Source organism: Neomonachus schauinslandi, chromosome 3, assembly GCF_002201575.2.
Source record: "Neomonachus schauinslandi chromosome 3, ASM220157v2, whole genome shotgun sequence".
Classification (NCBI taxonomy): Eukaryota; Metazoa; Chordata; class Mammalia; order Carnivora; family Phocidae; genus Neomonachus; species Neomonachus schauinslandi.
Genome location: NC_058405.1, coordinates 161,209,229 through 161,225,006, shown reverse-complemented (window position 1 = coordinate 161,225,006; position 15,778 = coordinate 161,209,229). Strand labels below are relative to the sequence as shown.

Below are 15,778 nucleotides of genomic sequence, written 5' to 3'. Positions count from 1 at the left end.
TCATGACCTGAGCTGAAGGCAGTCGCTTAACCAACTGAGCCACCCAGGCGCCCCTAAGCAATTCATTTTAAGAGTGAAATATTTCCTAAACATGAACAGCAGGGAGTATTTAAAAGTGAACTCAACTAATCATACTCAGTAAGGAGGCTTTTTTATTAAAGATTTTATTTCTTTATTTGACAGAGAGAGAGACAGAGAGAGAGGAAAACAAGCAGGGGGAGTGGGAGAGGGAGAAGCAGGCTTCCCGCTGAGCAGGGAGCCCGAGGCAAGGCGGGGCTTGATCCCAGGTGCCCCAGTAAGGAGGCTTTTTGATGGAAAAGAATATGGTTACCAAATAATTATCAGTTCTGTAGTTTCAGAAGGGTTAAAAGAATTGGATCATTGCTATTCCTTTTCAAGCAAAAAAATCACCATAAGATGTTATGCCAAGAAAAAGTAGCAAATTAACACAAAGTTTAAAAACACAGCTTGTGTTAATAATCAGTAAAAAGGGTCTATCTGGTTTACTTGGTCATCTAAGAATGTAACACTTTTCAGTTGTTTTCCTGTTTTTTTGCTCTCATTACAGTAAGCATTCTTTAAAAAATAAAAAGAGTAAGCATTCTCTAACAAACCCTAAAGATTGCCTAATGTAAGGATTTGAAAATTGCTTCTTGCTACTGCTCTTTATTCATACTTTGCTAAAGCCCCACCACATCTGTATTCTTCTGGAAATTTATGGTAATGCTGTAACTTAACTATCATTTAGAGGATATATGTTATTGGCTTCTCTTCTGCAATACCACCAACCCAATATTATTTTTTCACTGTTTCTTTTTAGTTGTTATTAAGAACATTCAATGGTTACAGCTTGATATTTTCCCTGTGTAAAACACCATACCTGTTCATAAATTCCTCTCTCATATAACTACATACAGTCACATTTCTTGGAACCAACATTTCACTTTATGAATTAGATTTTTTAGTCTTTGCTGTAAGAAACTGTGAGCAGTAAAATACATGATTATCTATTACCAAAGACCTTGATTATTATTGATTTTTTAATGTTATGGACTGAATATTTATGTATCCCTAAATTTCATATTCATGAAATTCTAATGTGATGGTATTAGGAGGTGGGGTCTTTGGGAGGCAATTAGGTCATGAGGGTAGACCCCTCATGAATGCAATTAGTGCCCTTACAAAGGAGACCTAGACAACTCCCTCTCTTTTTCCACCATGTGAGATACGAGAAGATAGCAGTCTGCAACCTGGAAGAGAACCCCAGAACTTGACCACGTTAGCAGCCTGATCTGACTTTCAGCCTCCAGAACTGTGAGAAATAAATTTCTGTTATTTATAAGTCACCCTGTCCTATGGCACATTATGACAACCGCCTGAACTAGGACACTTACCAAACTAGGTCTATATATGTAAATGTACAAGTTGTGTGTGTGTGTGTGTGTGTGCACGCATGTGTGTACACACATACTTCTTTACCACCAAGGGCCTTCACCTTCATATTTAAGGTTAAAAACTGTTATGCTTAGCTCTATTTATTTTGGTGACCCTCTTTGCTGCTGACAAGATGAATAATAAATTGGTGTTCCTATTTCTTTGGCTAGATTATTAAGAATCAATGACAACGAAAGGGGTTTCAGTTAAGCCCTGATCAAAGTGTTCCTTTCATTAACTTGCTTCTGAAATAATCTCATTAGAAAACAACTATTGTACCCTTAGGATCATTAGAAAACAATTATTGTACTCTTAGGACTTGGCACTAGACACTGGGTGTTCCATATTTTAATTCCTATGTTATAATGCCCTTTCAAACTCAACCAAATACAGTAACAGTGCTGCCAGATTTCCATCTCACAGAAAACCAGTGAATTTACTGAGCACTATTCCCAGGATAAAACTGTATAAAAGACTGACAGGGTCTCTGGCTCTCATGCATTTTATATCACAATGTGGATATCCTCCTTACCCCCCCACCCCCCACCAAAGAGAAGACTAGGAGAGTAAAAGAGAGATTTTTTAAAATCTGAAGGTAGGGAGGCGAGTACGAAGAAAGAACATGGAACTTAGAGGCAGATGACCTAAGTTCAAATTCTAACCTGACGTCACCTCAGTTTCTCATCCTACAAAATACAGATGAAAATGATCACATGATTATAAGAATCAAATGGGATAATATATATAAAAGCATTCTTTAAACTGCAGTTATGTAGAAGGAAGATCAAATTTCTTCTGCATGACTCCAAAGAAGTAAGGTTTCACCAAAAGATAGTAGCCACAGTAGACCAGTTTCAGGGCTTATCAGAGATGGAATGGGTTGTCCCCTAATATTAAAGATACACAGGCTTACTGGCCTCTGGGCAAAAATCCAGAAAAACACAGTAAGTTGCTATACCATGTCCACAATAGTCATAGGGTCTAATATTTGCTCTTACCCTCTCTGGAGAAGAAGCAAAAATAATGACTACATATGGTTTAAATATGTGCCAGATTAATTTTTTCTGTATCCATGATGCAATAGAAAGATGACTGTAATATCTGGATCAATCCGTCCAAGTCCTAGCTTTCCCATCATAGGTTTGGTATGAGAATTGAGTAAGATAGTATAACTGCCTAGCACAAATAGTTCAAAAATATCATTTCTCTTTTACTATACCACTTACAAACTCTGTTCATGAACACTCAATTTTCATTATTTGGTATTCATAGAGCAAGGATATCTGATTAAATAAGAAGGAAATACTGTTCACCACAACATTATTCTTAAAAGCAAACAATCACTAGCACAATCAAAGATTCTGTTCAGAAAAATTAAGTTCTACAACTTTATATGGAAATCATGTACTGATTAAAAAAAAAGGAACTGAATGATACAGTATTAGCAACCTCGTAGTCATTCTTCCATTCATTCAACAAACAGTACTAAACACCTATTATGTGTTAGTAATTTGTAATTAAAGGTTTTTTCCCCTGTAACTGAAATTTTTAATTAGATATATTCTACAGAATGCAAAAGAAAATCTAACCTGGATTCTGGCTATAAAAAGGTCCTCCGTTCATCTGATTCTGAAGGCTTGTCTGTGACGTTATGGAAGGAGGGCGTCTATAGGGCAACGAGCCCCCTATTGTTGGAGGAGTATGGCGAGTAGCAGGTCTGTTCATGCTGTAGAACTGAACAGGATGACCTGGAAAAGGGACAGAGCATAAATTTGTCATTAAAAGATAATTATCTCAGGCAATGAAATGCTTTAGGTACATTGCCTGAATCTTAATAAGATTATTAAAAATAACAATGTTTAGCTAATTTAATTGCTATCTGATAAACATCATGCAAGGTCACAGTTATTGGTCAGCTGACACCAAAGTGCAAAAGTAGGAAAATAGGTAAATAAAATTAGGTTTGGAAAAGCTACGTTCTAAATAGATTACTAATTACAATTTTATTAAACTAATAATTTGATAGGGTTTCAAATCATCACAACTAAAATTTATGGCTTACTTCCTCCTCTACTCCCCAAAAATGGCCACTAAAAACTAAACAAGACAAGGGGCACCTGGGTGGCTCAGTAGGTTAGCATCTGACTTAATTTCAGTTCAGGTCATGATCTCAGGGTTGTGAGATTGAGCGCCATGTCAGATTCGGCTCTGGACGTGGAGCCTGTTTAAGACTCTCTGTCCCTCTGCCCTTCCACCCCCCAACTCACATGCACTCTCTCTCAAAAGAGGAAGGAAGGAAGGAAGAAAGGAATGGATGGAGGGAGGGAGGAATGCGAAGGAGTGAGGAAAGGGAGGGGGGGAGGGAGGGAGGGAGGGAGGGAGGGAGGGAGGGAGGAAGAAAAAGGGGCACCTGGGTGGCACAGTGGATTAAGCACCTGACTCTTGGTTTTGGTTTCAGCTCAGGTGGTGATTTCAGGCTCCTGAAATCAAGCCCTGTGTCCTGCTTGGATTCTCTCTCCCTCTGCCCCTCCCCACCGCCACCCCCACTCTGTAAAATATATAAATAAATCCTTAAAAAAAAAAAACCAAACAAGAATGACATTTGGGAAAGCAAAAGAAAAAATGTTTGACACACGGTCTTATCCAAAATAATAATAATAATAATAATGGCAGCAAATTTAAGGTGGCAAAGCAGTCTAAAGGAAAACAAAATATTTCAGCAATCAGGTGACATAATTCCAAATTAAACACATCTTATTCAATCAGAAATCTCCATCTCCAAAGCTAGATTATTTTGTCTTAAAATTAGAGCTTAAGAAATTTACAATTAAGAAAAAAGATACAAAAAAAGTGAATCAAAATATATCTTATTTGTAATACTACCTTCAAACCTATAATATTTATTAGCAATTCCACTCAATTTTGCTGAGTATTTCTTTTTTTTTTTTTTTAAGATTTTATTTATTTGCGAGAGAGAGAATGAGAGACAGAGAGCATGAGAGGGAGGAGGGTCAGAGGGTGAAGCAAACTCCCCGCTGAGCAGGGAGCCCGATGTGGGACTTGATCCCGGGACTCCAGGATCATGACCTGAGCCAAAGGCAGTCGCTTAACCAACTGAGCCACCCAGGCGCCCCCTTGCTGAGTATTTCAACAGCTAATGCTAACTAAAGACATTCTTTCTTAATCTATCCAATTCCCTAATGCAATCCAGTTCCTAAATTTTATCTTGACTCCATTTACACTTAACATCACTCAGCTGAAGGCCTACTATTACAGATGGATCAGACAGAGCACTGGAGCACCCATGAGAGGTCACTCCAGCAGGCATGAAAGGAGGGGAGGTAAGAGGAGGAGAGGGAAGGGGAGGGAGCAGAAGTGAGAGAGGAAGAACCTGGGGAGGTGAGGAGAGATAAAGGGAAGAGCAAAGAGGAGGAGAAAGTGCAGGAAGGAAGAAAGGGAGGGGGAAAGGAGAAAAGAAAGAAAAACACTTCTGGCAATTTTTCATCTTATCCATGATCGTAAAAAAAGGATTTACCTGAGTAAAACTGGGCTTCAGTAACTCCGTAACTTTATCAAACTTGGGTTCATATGAACTCATATAAAGAATATTATAAAAGTACTCAAGATCTGCTATATCATTTAATTTTACATTATGACAGCATCAAAATCTAAAAATCAATTCTGTTGTACAAAAAATCTGGAGTATTCAAGCTTAAACATAATCTGTCAAGTCTCTGTAACAATGATAAAAAAATGTAAAAATATATAAACTAATAAATTATTAATTAAAAGGTAAATCCTGTCATTTGAATCACCAGATACAAATACATTATTGGCATTTTAGTAATCAATCTGTAACAAACTAATACAAACCTACCATTTTCAAGTTAAAAGCATCTGATAATTAAACCATTATGAATTTTATAAAGTTAGATCCAGTCTAAAATCTCACATAAGTCCTCAGTAATTAAAAAACACTACATAAAAGACTCTATTCATTCAATTAATAAGGCATTTACTTTGCTTTGGGTTAAAAAAGCAAACAAAACTACAGTTTAATTAACAAGGACCTAACTATAAAATCTAAAACTAAAAAGTTCTAGAAAAAAAAACAGAACAAAATCTGTGACCTTGTGTAAGGTAACAAGTTTGAAAGTATGACACTGAAAGCACAATCCATAAAGGAAAAAAAAAATCAATGAACTAGACGCAATCAAAATGAAGAACACTCCCCTTCTAAAGATACCATTAAGAGAATAAAAAGATAAGTCACAAATGGAAGAAAATATTTCCAAATAGTATAATCGATGAAGGACTTACATTCAGGAATAAACGAATTCGATAAGAAAACAACCCAACTCAAAAGGTGTGTGGAGGGGAGCAAAACATTTGAAAGGACATTTCATCAAAGAAGATAAACAGATGGCAAAGAAGCACACAAAAAAATGTTCTAGCTCATTAGTCATTAGGGAAATGAACATCAAAACCACAAGAAACTACTATATACCTATTAGACTGGCTAAATCAAAAAAACAAAAACAAAAACAAATTGACAATAGTAAGTGCTAACAAGTATGCAGGAAAGTCTCACGCACTGCTGGTGGCAGTGTGTTCAGCTGCTTTGGAAAACAATTTGATGGTCTCTCATAAAATTAAACATTCATTTACCATACAAGCCAGCAATCCTACTCCCTAGGTGTTTACCCAAATGAACTGAAAACCTACACTCACGCAAAGTCTGCGTGTGTATGCTTACAGCAATTTTATTCATAAAAACCCCAAAACGGAAATAATCCAAATGTCCCTCAATGGGGAAAGGGATAAACAAACTGTGGTACATCCAAATGATGGAACACTACTCAGTAATAAAAGGGAGCAAAATAATGAAACATGAAACAACATGAATAAATCTCAAATGCACTGGTGCCAAAAAGCCAGACCCAAAAAGCTATATACCATACGCCTCCATTTACATATTCTTACAAAAGCAAAACTTTAGAGACAAAAACAAAACAAAACAGATCAAAGGGTTGCCAGGGGCTAGAAGTAAAAAGGAATGACTGACTACAAAGAACACAGAGGAAATGTGCAGATGATAGGACTATTCTACATCTTGACTGAAGCTGTGGTCACATCACTGTATACATTTGACAAACGTACATGCTAAAAAGGGTGAATTCTTCTGTATGTAACTTATACCTTAAGAAGAAAAGAAAAAAGTACTTGGTGATTCAAAGACAGTATAAAAGAGAGTATATTGACATAAATTATTATTAAGGCATTCACCTTGCTTTCTGTTAAGAAAAAGTATGCTTATCCACTCATATAACAAATGTTTATTCAGTGCAGACTATGAAGCAGTACCTGTTAAATTATGATTTTATTACAAAAATGTTGACTCTTGGGTGGGAGTAATTTGTTCCTTCTGGGCCTACAACCAACTTCAAGATGTATTTTTTACTTCATTGGTGCTGGAGCATAACAAGATTCCTATATTTAACTAGATGGTCTGGCCTAACAGAAACGTGTGTAGATCAAAGAATAGCCCACATTTACGTTTACATGGAAAGCTTTTCTTAAAAATTTCTATTATAGAAGCTAACCCATAAAACACCATCCAAAATCCATTTTAGCTAAAAGTGCCCTTTAACACATTTAAACATCTAGTTATAGCAGCAGAACTAAATATATATTCTATGAAGTATTTGACAAGCTAAGGTGATGCATGTCCAAACACATACATTTTTATAATAGATAAAGAATTTGTTTGCTAATAACCAGCATCACTATTAACTTTGCAAATATATTTTGTAGCAACTGAACCTTTTTCCCCTTCCCCATCAAGACAGATTTTAGGATGCAGTTTTAAAAACTAAAACACCAGTCAACCTTAAGTAACACTTAAGTAAACCTGAAATTCTTAAAAAGTCCATTATTGTCTATGTGTTTCCAGAGCTGCTTTTGATAGACTTCAGAGACTTCCAAACTGTTACATCAAATATTTCCTATAAAATATACCTTAAAATTATTTCCTTAAGTCTTTGTTAAAGACTTAATCTGCAACACTACTTCTAACAACACCACCTCAAAACTGTACAGAAAATGGCTCCATACTAAATTCACAAATCTCCAGTAAATGAAATTCAAGCAATTAAAAAAATGTATATTTGTGTTACTCTACTGGAAAAGTGTATGTGAACTTCACCCTTCCTCAGGAAATTCTACTTTTTGTAGAATGCCATTTTCTAAGTTAGTCCATTATTCTTCAGATTTTACACACACACACACACACACACACACGGCACAAACAAAAGTCATAAAGCCAGAGCTCCAGGTAAAAGAGCCAGATGACTGGATGTGCCTGCCAAAGGAACAAGCCGTACTCACCTGTGGGGGGAGTGGAAGAAACAACAGGGGGAGTTGGAGAAGTGAAGCCATCAGCAAGGGCCTGGGCCCCCCCCAGCAGCAGCGTCTGGGGCAGTGGAGGAAGGGACAGTAGCAGGAACAAGAGGGGCAGGGGCAGATGCAGAAGTAGCAGGAAGGGGAGGAGTGCCAGCAGAGCCAGCAGGGGCTGAGGGGAAAGAGGAGTAAGAGGCAGCATTAATGAGGCAGGCCCATTAGGCGGGATTAGAAAAGGCATTAGAGAACCTAATGTTAAATATTCAGTGCTTAACACTAACCAAAGAATAGAAGAGAATGGTAAAAAAAAAAAAAAAAAAGAATGAAGCTTATATTAAAGGATTATTTGGTTTGCAGCAAATAATTCAAAATGCTCAGGGTAATGTACAGATTTTTTAATTCATTAAAAACAGCATTCCATTTTACCTGAAAGCCACTACTCTGGAAGAAAGATGTTCCCTTTATATTGTAATTTTTAGCACTGTATTTTGTAAATAGTATATAAAACATAATACATTAGGAAACAGTATTCCATTTTGAATTACAAAAATCAGAAAATAAACACATATTCCAGACAAAAACATATTAGGTAAAAAAAAATTTAGAAAAACACAAATCTTTTTCATGATTTTTAAAAAGATATTATCTATTTGGTATCATGATAAGCAAATTAAATTTAAAAATTCTATCCCTAGGTCTTCTGTGTCATGCTTTTAAAACTAAATTTTAACTTCGGTGTCTTCACATTAAACAAGCACATTTTTATGTTTTGGGGGGGGGGAAAGGGTAGTATTTCAGAGAGTATTAAGTTCCAAAAGTCCACTAAATTTAACTGCCAGAACTACCGTTACATTTGTCCAATCCTTTGTTACCAATGTGACTCTAACACGGACCGTGTCCAAACATATGCAATGTCGTAACACTAGCTGGAAGTAAACGTGGTCATACCCAGGAGGTACCTGAAACCTCAAAGGACCAACTGAGCCACGGCACCAAAGGCCAAAGCCAAATAACAGAGACGCATGTGAGCATAAACTCAGAAATCGCTTGGTTAAAAATGACAAACGCATAAAGATTCCCCAACATTTATGGAGTCCTGAAGGAAAAAAAAATCCTGATTAGGAAGAAAGCCCACTATAATTAAATCAGAAACTGAGTTCGAATTCAAAAAAGACAAGCGAAGATGAGGCACCGTTCATGTGTTACCTGGAAAGACACTGGGAGGAGACGGAGTAGGAACAGCAATGGGAACGCCCACGCTCCCGCTTCCACTGTTCTCCCGACTGCTGCTCCGGCTGCTCGGGTGGCTTCCGCCGCTGCTCCCACTGCTGCTGAAGAAAGGAGAGCCGCCCAAACAGGACTATTTATATACAGTCAGATACCACCCGCATTTCCCCAAACTTTCTGAAATGAGTACTGCTAAAGAAAGATAATGCAAAAACCCTCCCCTTCATGTACTAATTTGAGTAAAATAGGAAAAACACTGAGTTCAAGAAACTTGTTCTGACCACCTTTTAATAAGCATCAAAAGATGCTTGAAATTGAAATTGAGAAAGAAGGAAAAATTCTGCAGAAATATAAGTGGTAAGTGATAGGGTTCAACACATAAAAATAGTATTACTTTTATGCTCTGAAGAAACTTGTTTTATAATAAAAACACAGTTTTCCTAAACAGGTTGATTAATTTTATTTGTAATGATATCTTGATGTACCATCCCATATTACTGTTTTATTATGTATAGTTTTTCATCTGTAAAGTTCCACCAAAAAACAACTTGCAATTTCCCATATCTGATCTGTAACTATTTTTCCCACATCTGGTCCATAACTTTTTTTCAGGTCAACTGTAACTATTAATTTTGTAGAGAAGTTTGTATTTTAAGATGTCTGTTTTTTCTGTTTTTTGGTTTTTGTTTTTTTTTTTCCAACTTCCTGACCTCAAAGCTGCATCAGAACATGAGGAGAGAGAGGTGGATTCAGATGAGGTCTGGGGGAGCAGAGTGAGGAAAAGAACTTAGTGCTTGGAAAAGGAGAGAGATTTATTTATTTTTTTTTTTTTTAAAGATTTTATTTATTTATTTGAAACAGAGAGAATGAAAGACAGAGAGCATGAGAGGGAGGAGGGTCAGAGGGAGAAGCAGACTCTCCGCTGAGCAGGGAGCCCGATGCGGGACTCGATCCCGGGACTCCAGGATCATGACCTGAGCCGAAGGCAGTCGCTTAACCAACTGAGCCACCCAGGCGCCCAAGGAGAGAGATTTAACTGAAGTAATCTAAAATTATGGTTCTATGACCTTCACATTTGCACTGAGGGAGAGAAAATACCTGTAAGTTCGATTTCTTTGATTCACAGAAGCTGTCCTCACAGGGCTCTGCTGCGAGGGAGCCATATTACGGGTTGGGCTAGGTACGTAATCATTTGGTACCACTGGAGGACGCACTGGCTCCAGTGTGCGATAGGGGGAGTGCCGCCTACAAAAAGAAGAGCGTATGTATTGTGTGATTAGCAAGTTTCGGCACAACAAATTCAAAGAGTTGCCAGTAGTGAAATACAATTTGTATTCAGAGACAGGAACATGTTTTAACATAACCCAGCTACCAATTTCAGTCTTTCCTTTAGTATCACTTCTCTGCCATTAGGGTTTTGAGGAGTATTGCTATTCTTTAGTCTCAAACCTCATTTCCCTGTACTAATGCAATTTTGTTCACTCATTCTCTGACAGCACAAAGATTCTCCCAAGTAAGCCAGTGTTTCCCAGACTCTCTTCTCTTTTTTTGGCGGGGGGGGGGGGGGGGGGGGGGAGATGAGTTCAAATTATTTTAGTACCGTGTCAAAAGTTTCCCAACTGCACTGCATGAATGCACTAATTATCTTCCTCACCCCTCTCTCCCTAACCAAAGATATTCAAAGATCGGGTAAATAAATCCAGAATTTGGCTCCACAACCCCCACACTGAAGATCAACAGCAACTATAACAAGTCATTTCCCTTTCCATAGAGTAAATACACAGAAACTGAACTATATCCATACACAGAAATACACAAGTTAATCTCATCTCCCTCCATTCTCATTTCACCTCCTTCAACTTTAACCTTGCTCTCTTTTACCTCCTGCCCGCATCCTCAGAGTTCAACATTTAAAAAGGAGAGAAAAAGACAAGACCATCTAAGTCTTTCTACCTTATTTGTTTTGAACTTTATGTAAAGCACAAAAAGGACTGGATTTTATTAATATATTTCCTTCTTCTCAAAATTTCCTTTAAAAGGAAGAGAATGAGAAAAGGAAGGAAATATGATCAGAAATAGGATGCACAATGGCACATTAGTGATTATTAAATTAGCTCTCATCCCTAAGTTTCTAAATTCTTTATGACAATGATAAATACTCAACTGACATGAAACTGACATTTTGCAGATAAGATTATGGTTTCTGAGAGAATAAAAACTGGGATCTCAAGATGTGAAAATTAAAAAGCCTCCTTTTCCTGAAATGATGTTGCTCCCTTGTAAAATTCTCAATAATTCACTCCCTGCAAAGTTGCAGGGTACCTTTAAAAACTGCTCTCCTGGGCTATTCAAGTTATGGTTTATTGATTTTGGGTGAGATCACTTTGCATTGACCCTGTCCACTCTACTACCCTCAAAATCTTGCATAAATACATGTGTACATTAATAATTAAAAAGAAGTAAAGGGCAATAAATGAGATACTGGGTCCAAAGAAGAAAAAGGAATGCCAGGAACTTGGATTTAAAATACTAAAAAGTTTAGGCATCTCTGAAATTATAATGTAAATATAAAAAAAAAATAAGATAGGAAACTAATTTCCAAACATCTGATTTCCAGACAATTTTCCCAGACAATAAAAACATTCTGTTTCATGCAAGAAAAAACCCTTTGCTGACTGAGAACAATACAATGAAGGCAATTATAAAAACAAAGTAAAAAATTAGGGGCAAAAGAACAAAATATGATGGCTAGGCAAACACTATGCAAAAAAGCCAGGTTTGTGACCATCAACTGGCTTGTGGTGTTCAGCAGCTCTGGTCTCCAATGACCCTGCAGAACCCTTACTAATACACAAGGGAAAAAATTCTGGTATACGAATAAATCTTCAAAATTTGAGAGCAACACAAGTTTTACTTTACTTGAGATGACAATGGGTTACTTTGCTAACCATCTTGACTTAAAAGCTAACAAAATCTGTTAGGCACTACAAATGACAGAAATGTAGACATTCCATAGGAAAATAAATACTTCCTCTTGATCTCTCTACTCTTACCTCTGCACAATTACACCCTATCATGTCATCAACATTCGACCCTGAAGTTTAAATCTTATTTGATCTACTAATTTCCTCTCTAATCTAAGCAGAATTTGTTTTGTTGACCCCAAATAAAATCATCTTATTTCTCACTGGAATTCATTTTTATTCTTTTATTTCCCACTGTCCTAACTGTAACTCTTCTTCCAACACTATCCTCTTTTATATCCTAACTCATCTTTGTTCTGCCCTGACCCATGGTGATTAATTAGGTTTTTTGTCATTTTCTCTTTTTTTTTTTTTGGTGAGGGGGCCAAAAACAACATTGCCAATTAAAAAATTTTTAAGCATATATAATAAAGCCAATGGTTGTCAAAGCATTTTGTCTTTGTCTTATACATTTTTTAAAAATCCAATTTGTGGTACAATGACTCTGAAAAGTTAATAGAGGACAATTATTACCCCCTTTTACAGATGAAAAAACTGAATTGCAAAGAGGCTGACTACGCAAGACAAAAGAGCAGGAGCAGAACTGGACCACAGTTTTAGTCATCTGGCTTCTGGGATATATTATGTCCATCTGATCACAAATCTCCATGATAAAATTTTTTTAAGATTTCTTTATTTAAGTAATCTCTACACCCAACGTGGGGCTGGAACTCACAACCCTGAGATCAAGAGTTGCATGCTCTTCTGACTGAGCCAGCCAGGTGCCACAATAAACCGAATTTTTATACTGTGATGCTACAGAAGAAAAATGTTAGACGCTTTTACATTAATTGGCCGTTTCTACCAGAAGTCAAATCCAGAGCTCACTTCTGCTGGACTAAATTAAGCTCGATATTCTCATAACAACACAAAATATACAGAATTTTGTAATCTACACAGTGTTCTTCATAAGAATAGTCTAAATAAGCATAGTCAAATGTAATATGAAATACTCTAAAAATTTTCTGAAATTAGAGTGCAATTTATAATAAATCATGAACTTGGACTAGGATTTTACCTCAAATTTAAAATTTATTAGAAAAATAACGTTTAAACAAAATCTCTTTAAAGTATAAAGAGGTTTCCCAGAAAAAGGGAAAGTTACACACAAAAAAGTTAATCTTAGGGAGAAAAATGTTCTTGTTTCAAATATTAAAAAATAGTTTAAATGTATGTAGTGTTTAGTTTTCAACACTACATGAAATGGTTTTCAATTATTACTTAGTTACATACTTACCCAAGTGTCCCTTTCCCTGACATGGGAGGGCTGGGGGGCTTCTGAGTTGGAGGTGTCGTACGTGGCAGCCCACCTATCTTCATATTCTGGGTACTCACCTAAAAAAATGTTGAGGAACAATCAAAACTTGTATGTAGTGAAACAAAATATCACTTGTGGGAAATAATGTTATGCTATTTAACAAAGGAGGGTAAGGTTTAAAGAGGAAAAAAAAAAATTAGAGGCCATGCATTTCATATGCAATTTCTACTCTACTGTTATTCTACAGTTGTACTCAAAGGACTCTTCCTAACATGAGATTTTCAAATGACTGTAAACATAATTATATGCAAAGACTGTATTTGCCATTAGGCCATCACACCAACAGATCACTGGTTAGATTATCTGATAATAAATTTAACTGAAATTCAATAGGATAACTATAAGAACTTTAGTTTTAGTAGAGAGAAATTCAAAAACAATGCCTTTAAACAATTCCTTTTTCAGATGGCAATTATAAAAAAAAAACACATTTCCCAATAAAATATGCACTATAGTTTTGATCCACTGTAACTAGAGAATATAAAATAGTTAAATTGTGTGATATACCGGAAAAATTTTCAGTTTTTAAAATAGTGGATCAGCCTTACAATTCAGATTTCTTTAATGTTCTCTTATTAAGGAATCACCCACCTGAAACCTGCCAGAAGTTAAGGCATGTTCCTAAACCTCTGAACTAGAAAGTTAGGGCTGAGGTATCCCATTCAATTATGAGCAATACAGGGGCCACTGGCAATGTCCTAGTTTCACTGGGAATTAGACCCACTCAGGCCCAAAATAAAGATTATGGGAAAGATGTAACAGAGTCCTAAATCAGAGCTGGGCCATTACTCCTCACTATTCTATCTCTAACTTAAAATGCAAGGGTAGGAGAGTAGTGTAATCTGGGAACAACTGATGGCACCAAAGAAGTATATCAGAACTTATACAGAAAGCTCTAGAAATCTGGATGTCTTAAAGGGGTAAGAGAAGTCATTCACAAATATAGTTCAAATGCAGTCTCAAATTGTTTGAGATTACCAATGGGTCAGAGTAAATGGTCAACATATAGGTTCATACCTGACCCTATTTTAAGCCCCTAATATTCTGGATTGCCAAACACTTCAAAAAAAAAAAGGGGGGGGCGGATCTTAACTTTTCTAACAAGAATATATCTGGAGTATTCAAATTATACTTATAAAATGAAACTGCAAGACAGTACACCATTGAAATCACAATACATTTATAACTGTAATTTCAAAATATAAATTTTAAGAAAACAAATCATAATCGTATACAGAGTATTGAAGCTGTCAAAAGTAACTCTGGCTTAAATGAAATTTTTAAAACTCCTAAAATACTACTTGTTATCTGAATAGGCAAGAAATAATATATCCAGAAACAAACTCTTCAAATGAATAGCCCAGTGAACAAGTTGTGTGTGATGTTAAAACAATCTTTAATGACAAATGACACCTTTCAGATGTCAATATTTTTAAAGTGAAGCATTTATCTGAAATCCTTTTATTGTTACTTTTAAACAATAAATACAAAACAAACCAGTTATCAAGTAAGAATAAAGATTAACTTCTCCTTGTTCTCCCCCTCATTAATAAGCAGAGGGTATGCTAATCATATCTTCAAATGAAAATGCCAGAAAAAGTTTTGAAAAAAATCAATCCACATTTGGGGAAAATTTTAGGAGTAATATGACGAGTAACCAGTAGCTTTTCAAACTGTAATCTTCATTTATGATACCAGAAGATTTTTTATAAGTAGTAACCAAAGTCCTTTAAGCTCAACCTTAAACAACATAAAACCCAAAGTTACTTTAAGTGACAAGGGAGAAGTAGGTGAGCCAACACTAAACTACATCAATTTGCTAGAAACGGGAAGGAAAAGGAGCAGGGACAGAAAAAGTAAAAGAGAATTTTATTCTATACATGGAATAGCTAAAATACTTGAAAACAGCTTTCCAACTTTGATTCAATGTTTTGGTATCTGAGGTGTTTTTGTTTAAATTGCAGTATCTTCTAGAAATCTTTTAATCAATTAAAAAATATAAAATAAACAATCTATAAATTAAAATCTGATGGACATTTCCATAAACAAAACTTGATACATTTTATGATCTGTAGGATCATCAAATGACTGTATCTGCTTGGTTAATGGAGTTTGGATAAGTAACTTAAATCACTGAAGAAACCAAAGAGGCCCTGCAGAATGTCCAAAAAATCTGTAATTTTATACATCACTGATACTGTACCTTTATATTAAGCTAAAAGAGTTTTTCAATATTTCTTCAAGGTGGTTTTCGCTTGTGAAAAATGATTCTATGCTAAGTAAAACAATAAATATGCTATGCAGAATATGAATACTGGGGGGGCACCTAGGTGGTGCAATCAGTTGAGCATCCCATTCTTGATTTCGGCTCAGGTCA

The 15,778-nt window shown here is 36.0% G+C and overlaps 1 protein-coding gene across 1 annotated transcript in view; it reads right to left on the bottom strand.

Moving 5' to 3' along the window:
* Window positions 1-15,778, bottom strand: part of ABI2 (abl interactor 2) — a 117,024-nt gene that overhangs the window by 16,652 nt on the left and 84,594 nt on the right. Inside the window, 6 exon segments of the mRNA XM_044913700.1 lie at window positions 3,024-3,182; window positions 7,822-7,894; window positions 7,896-8,005; window positions 9,040-9,164; window positions 10,159-10,305; window positions 13,321-13,418. Of these exon segments, the coding sequence (XP_044769635.1) occupies window positions 3,024-3,182; window positions 7,822-7,894; window positions 7,896-8,005; window positions 9,040-9,164; window positions 10,159-10,305; window positions 13,321-13,418 (712 nt within the window).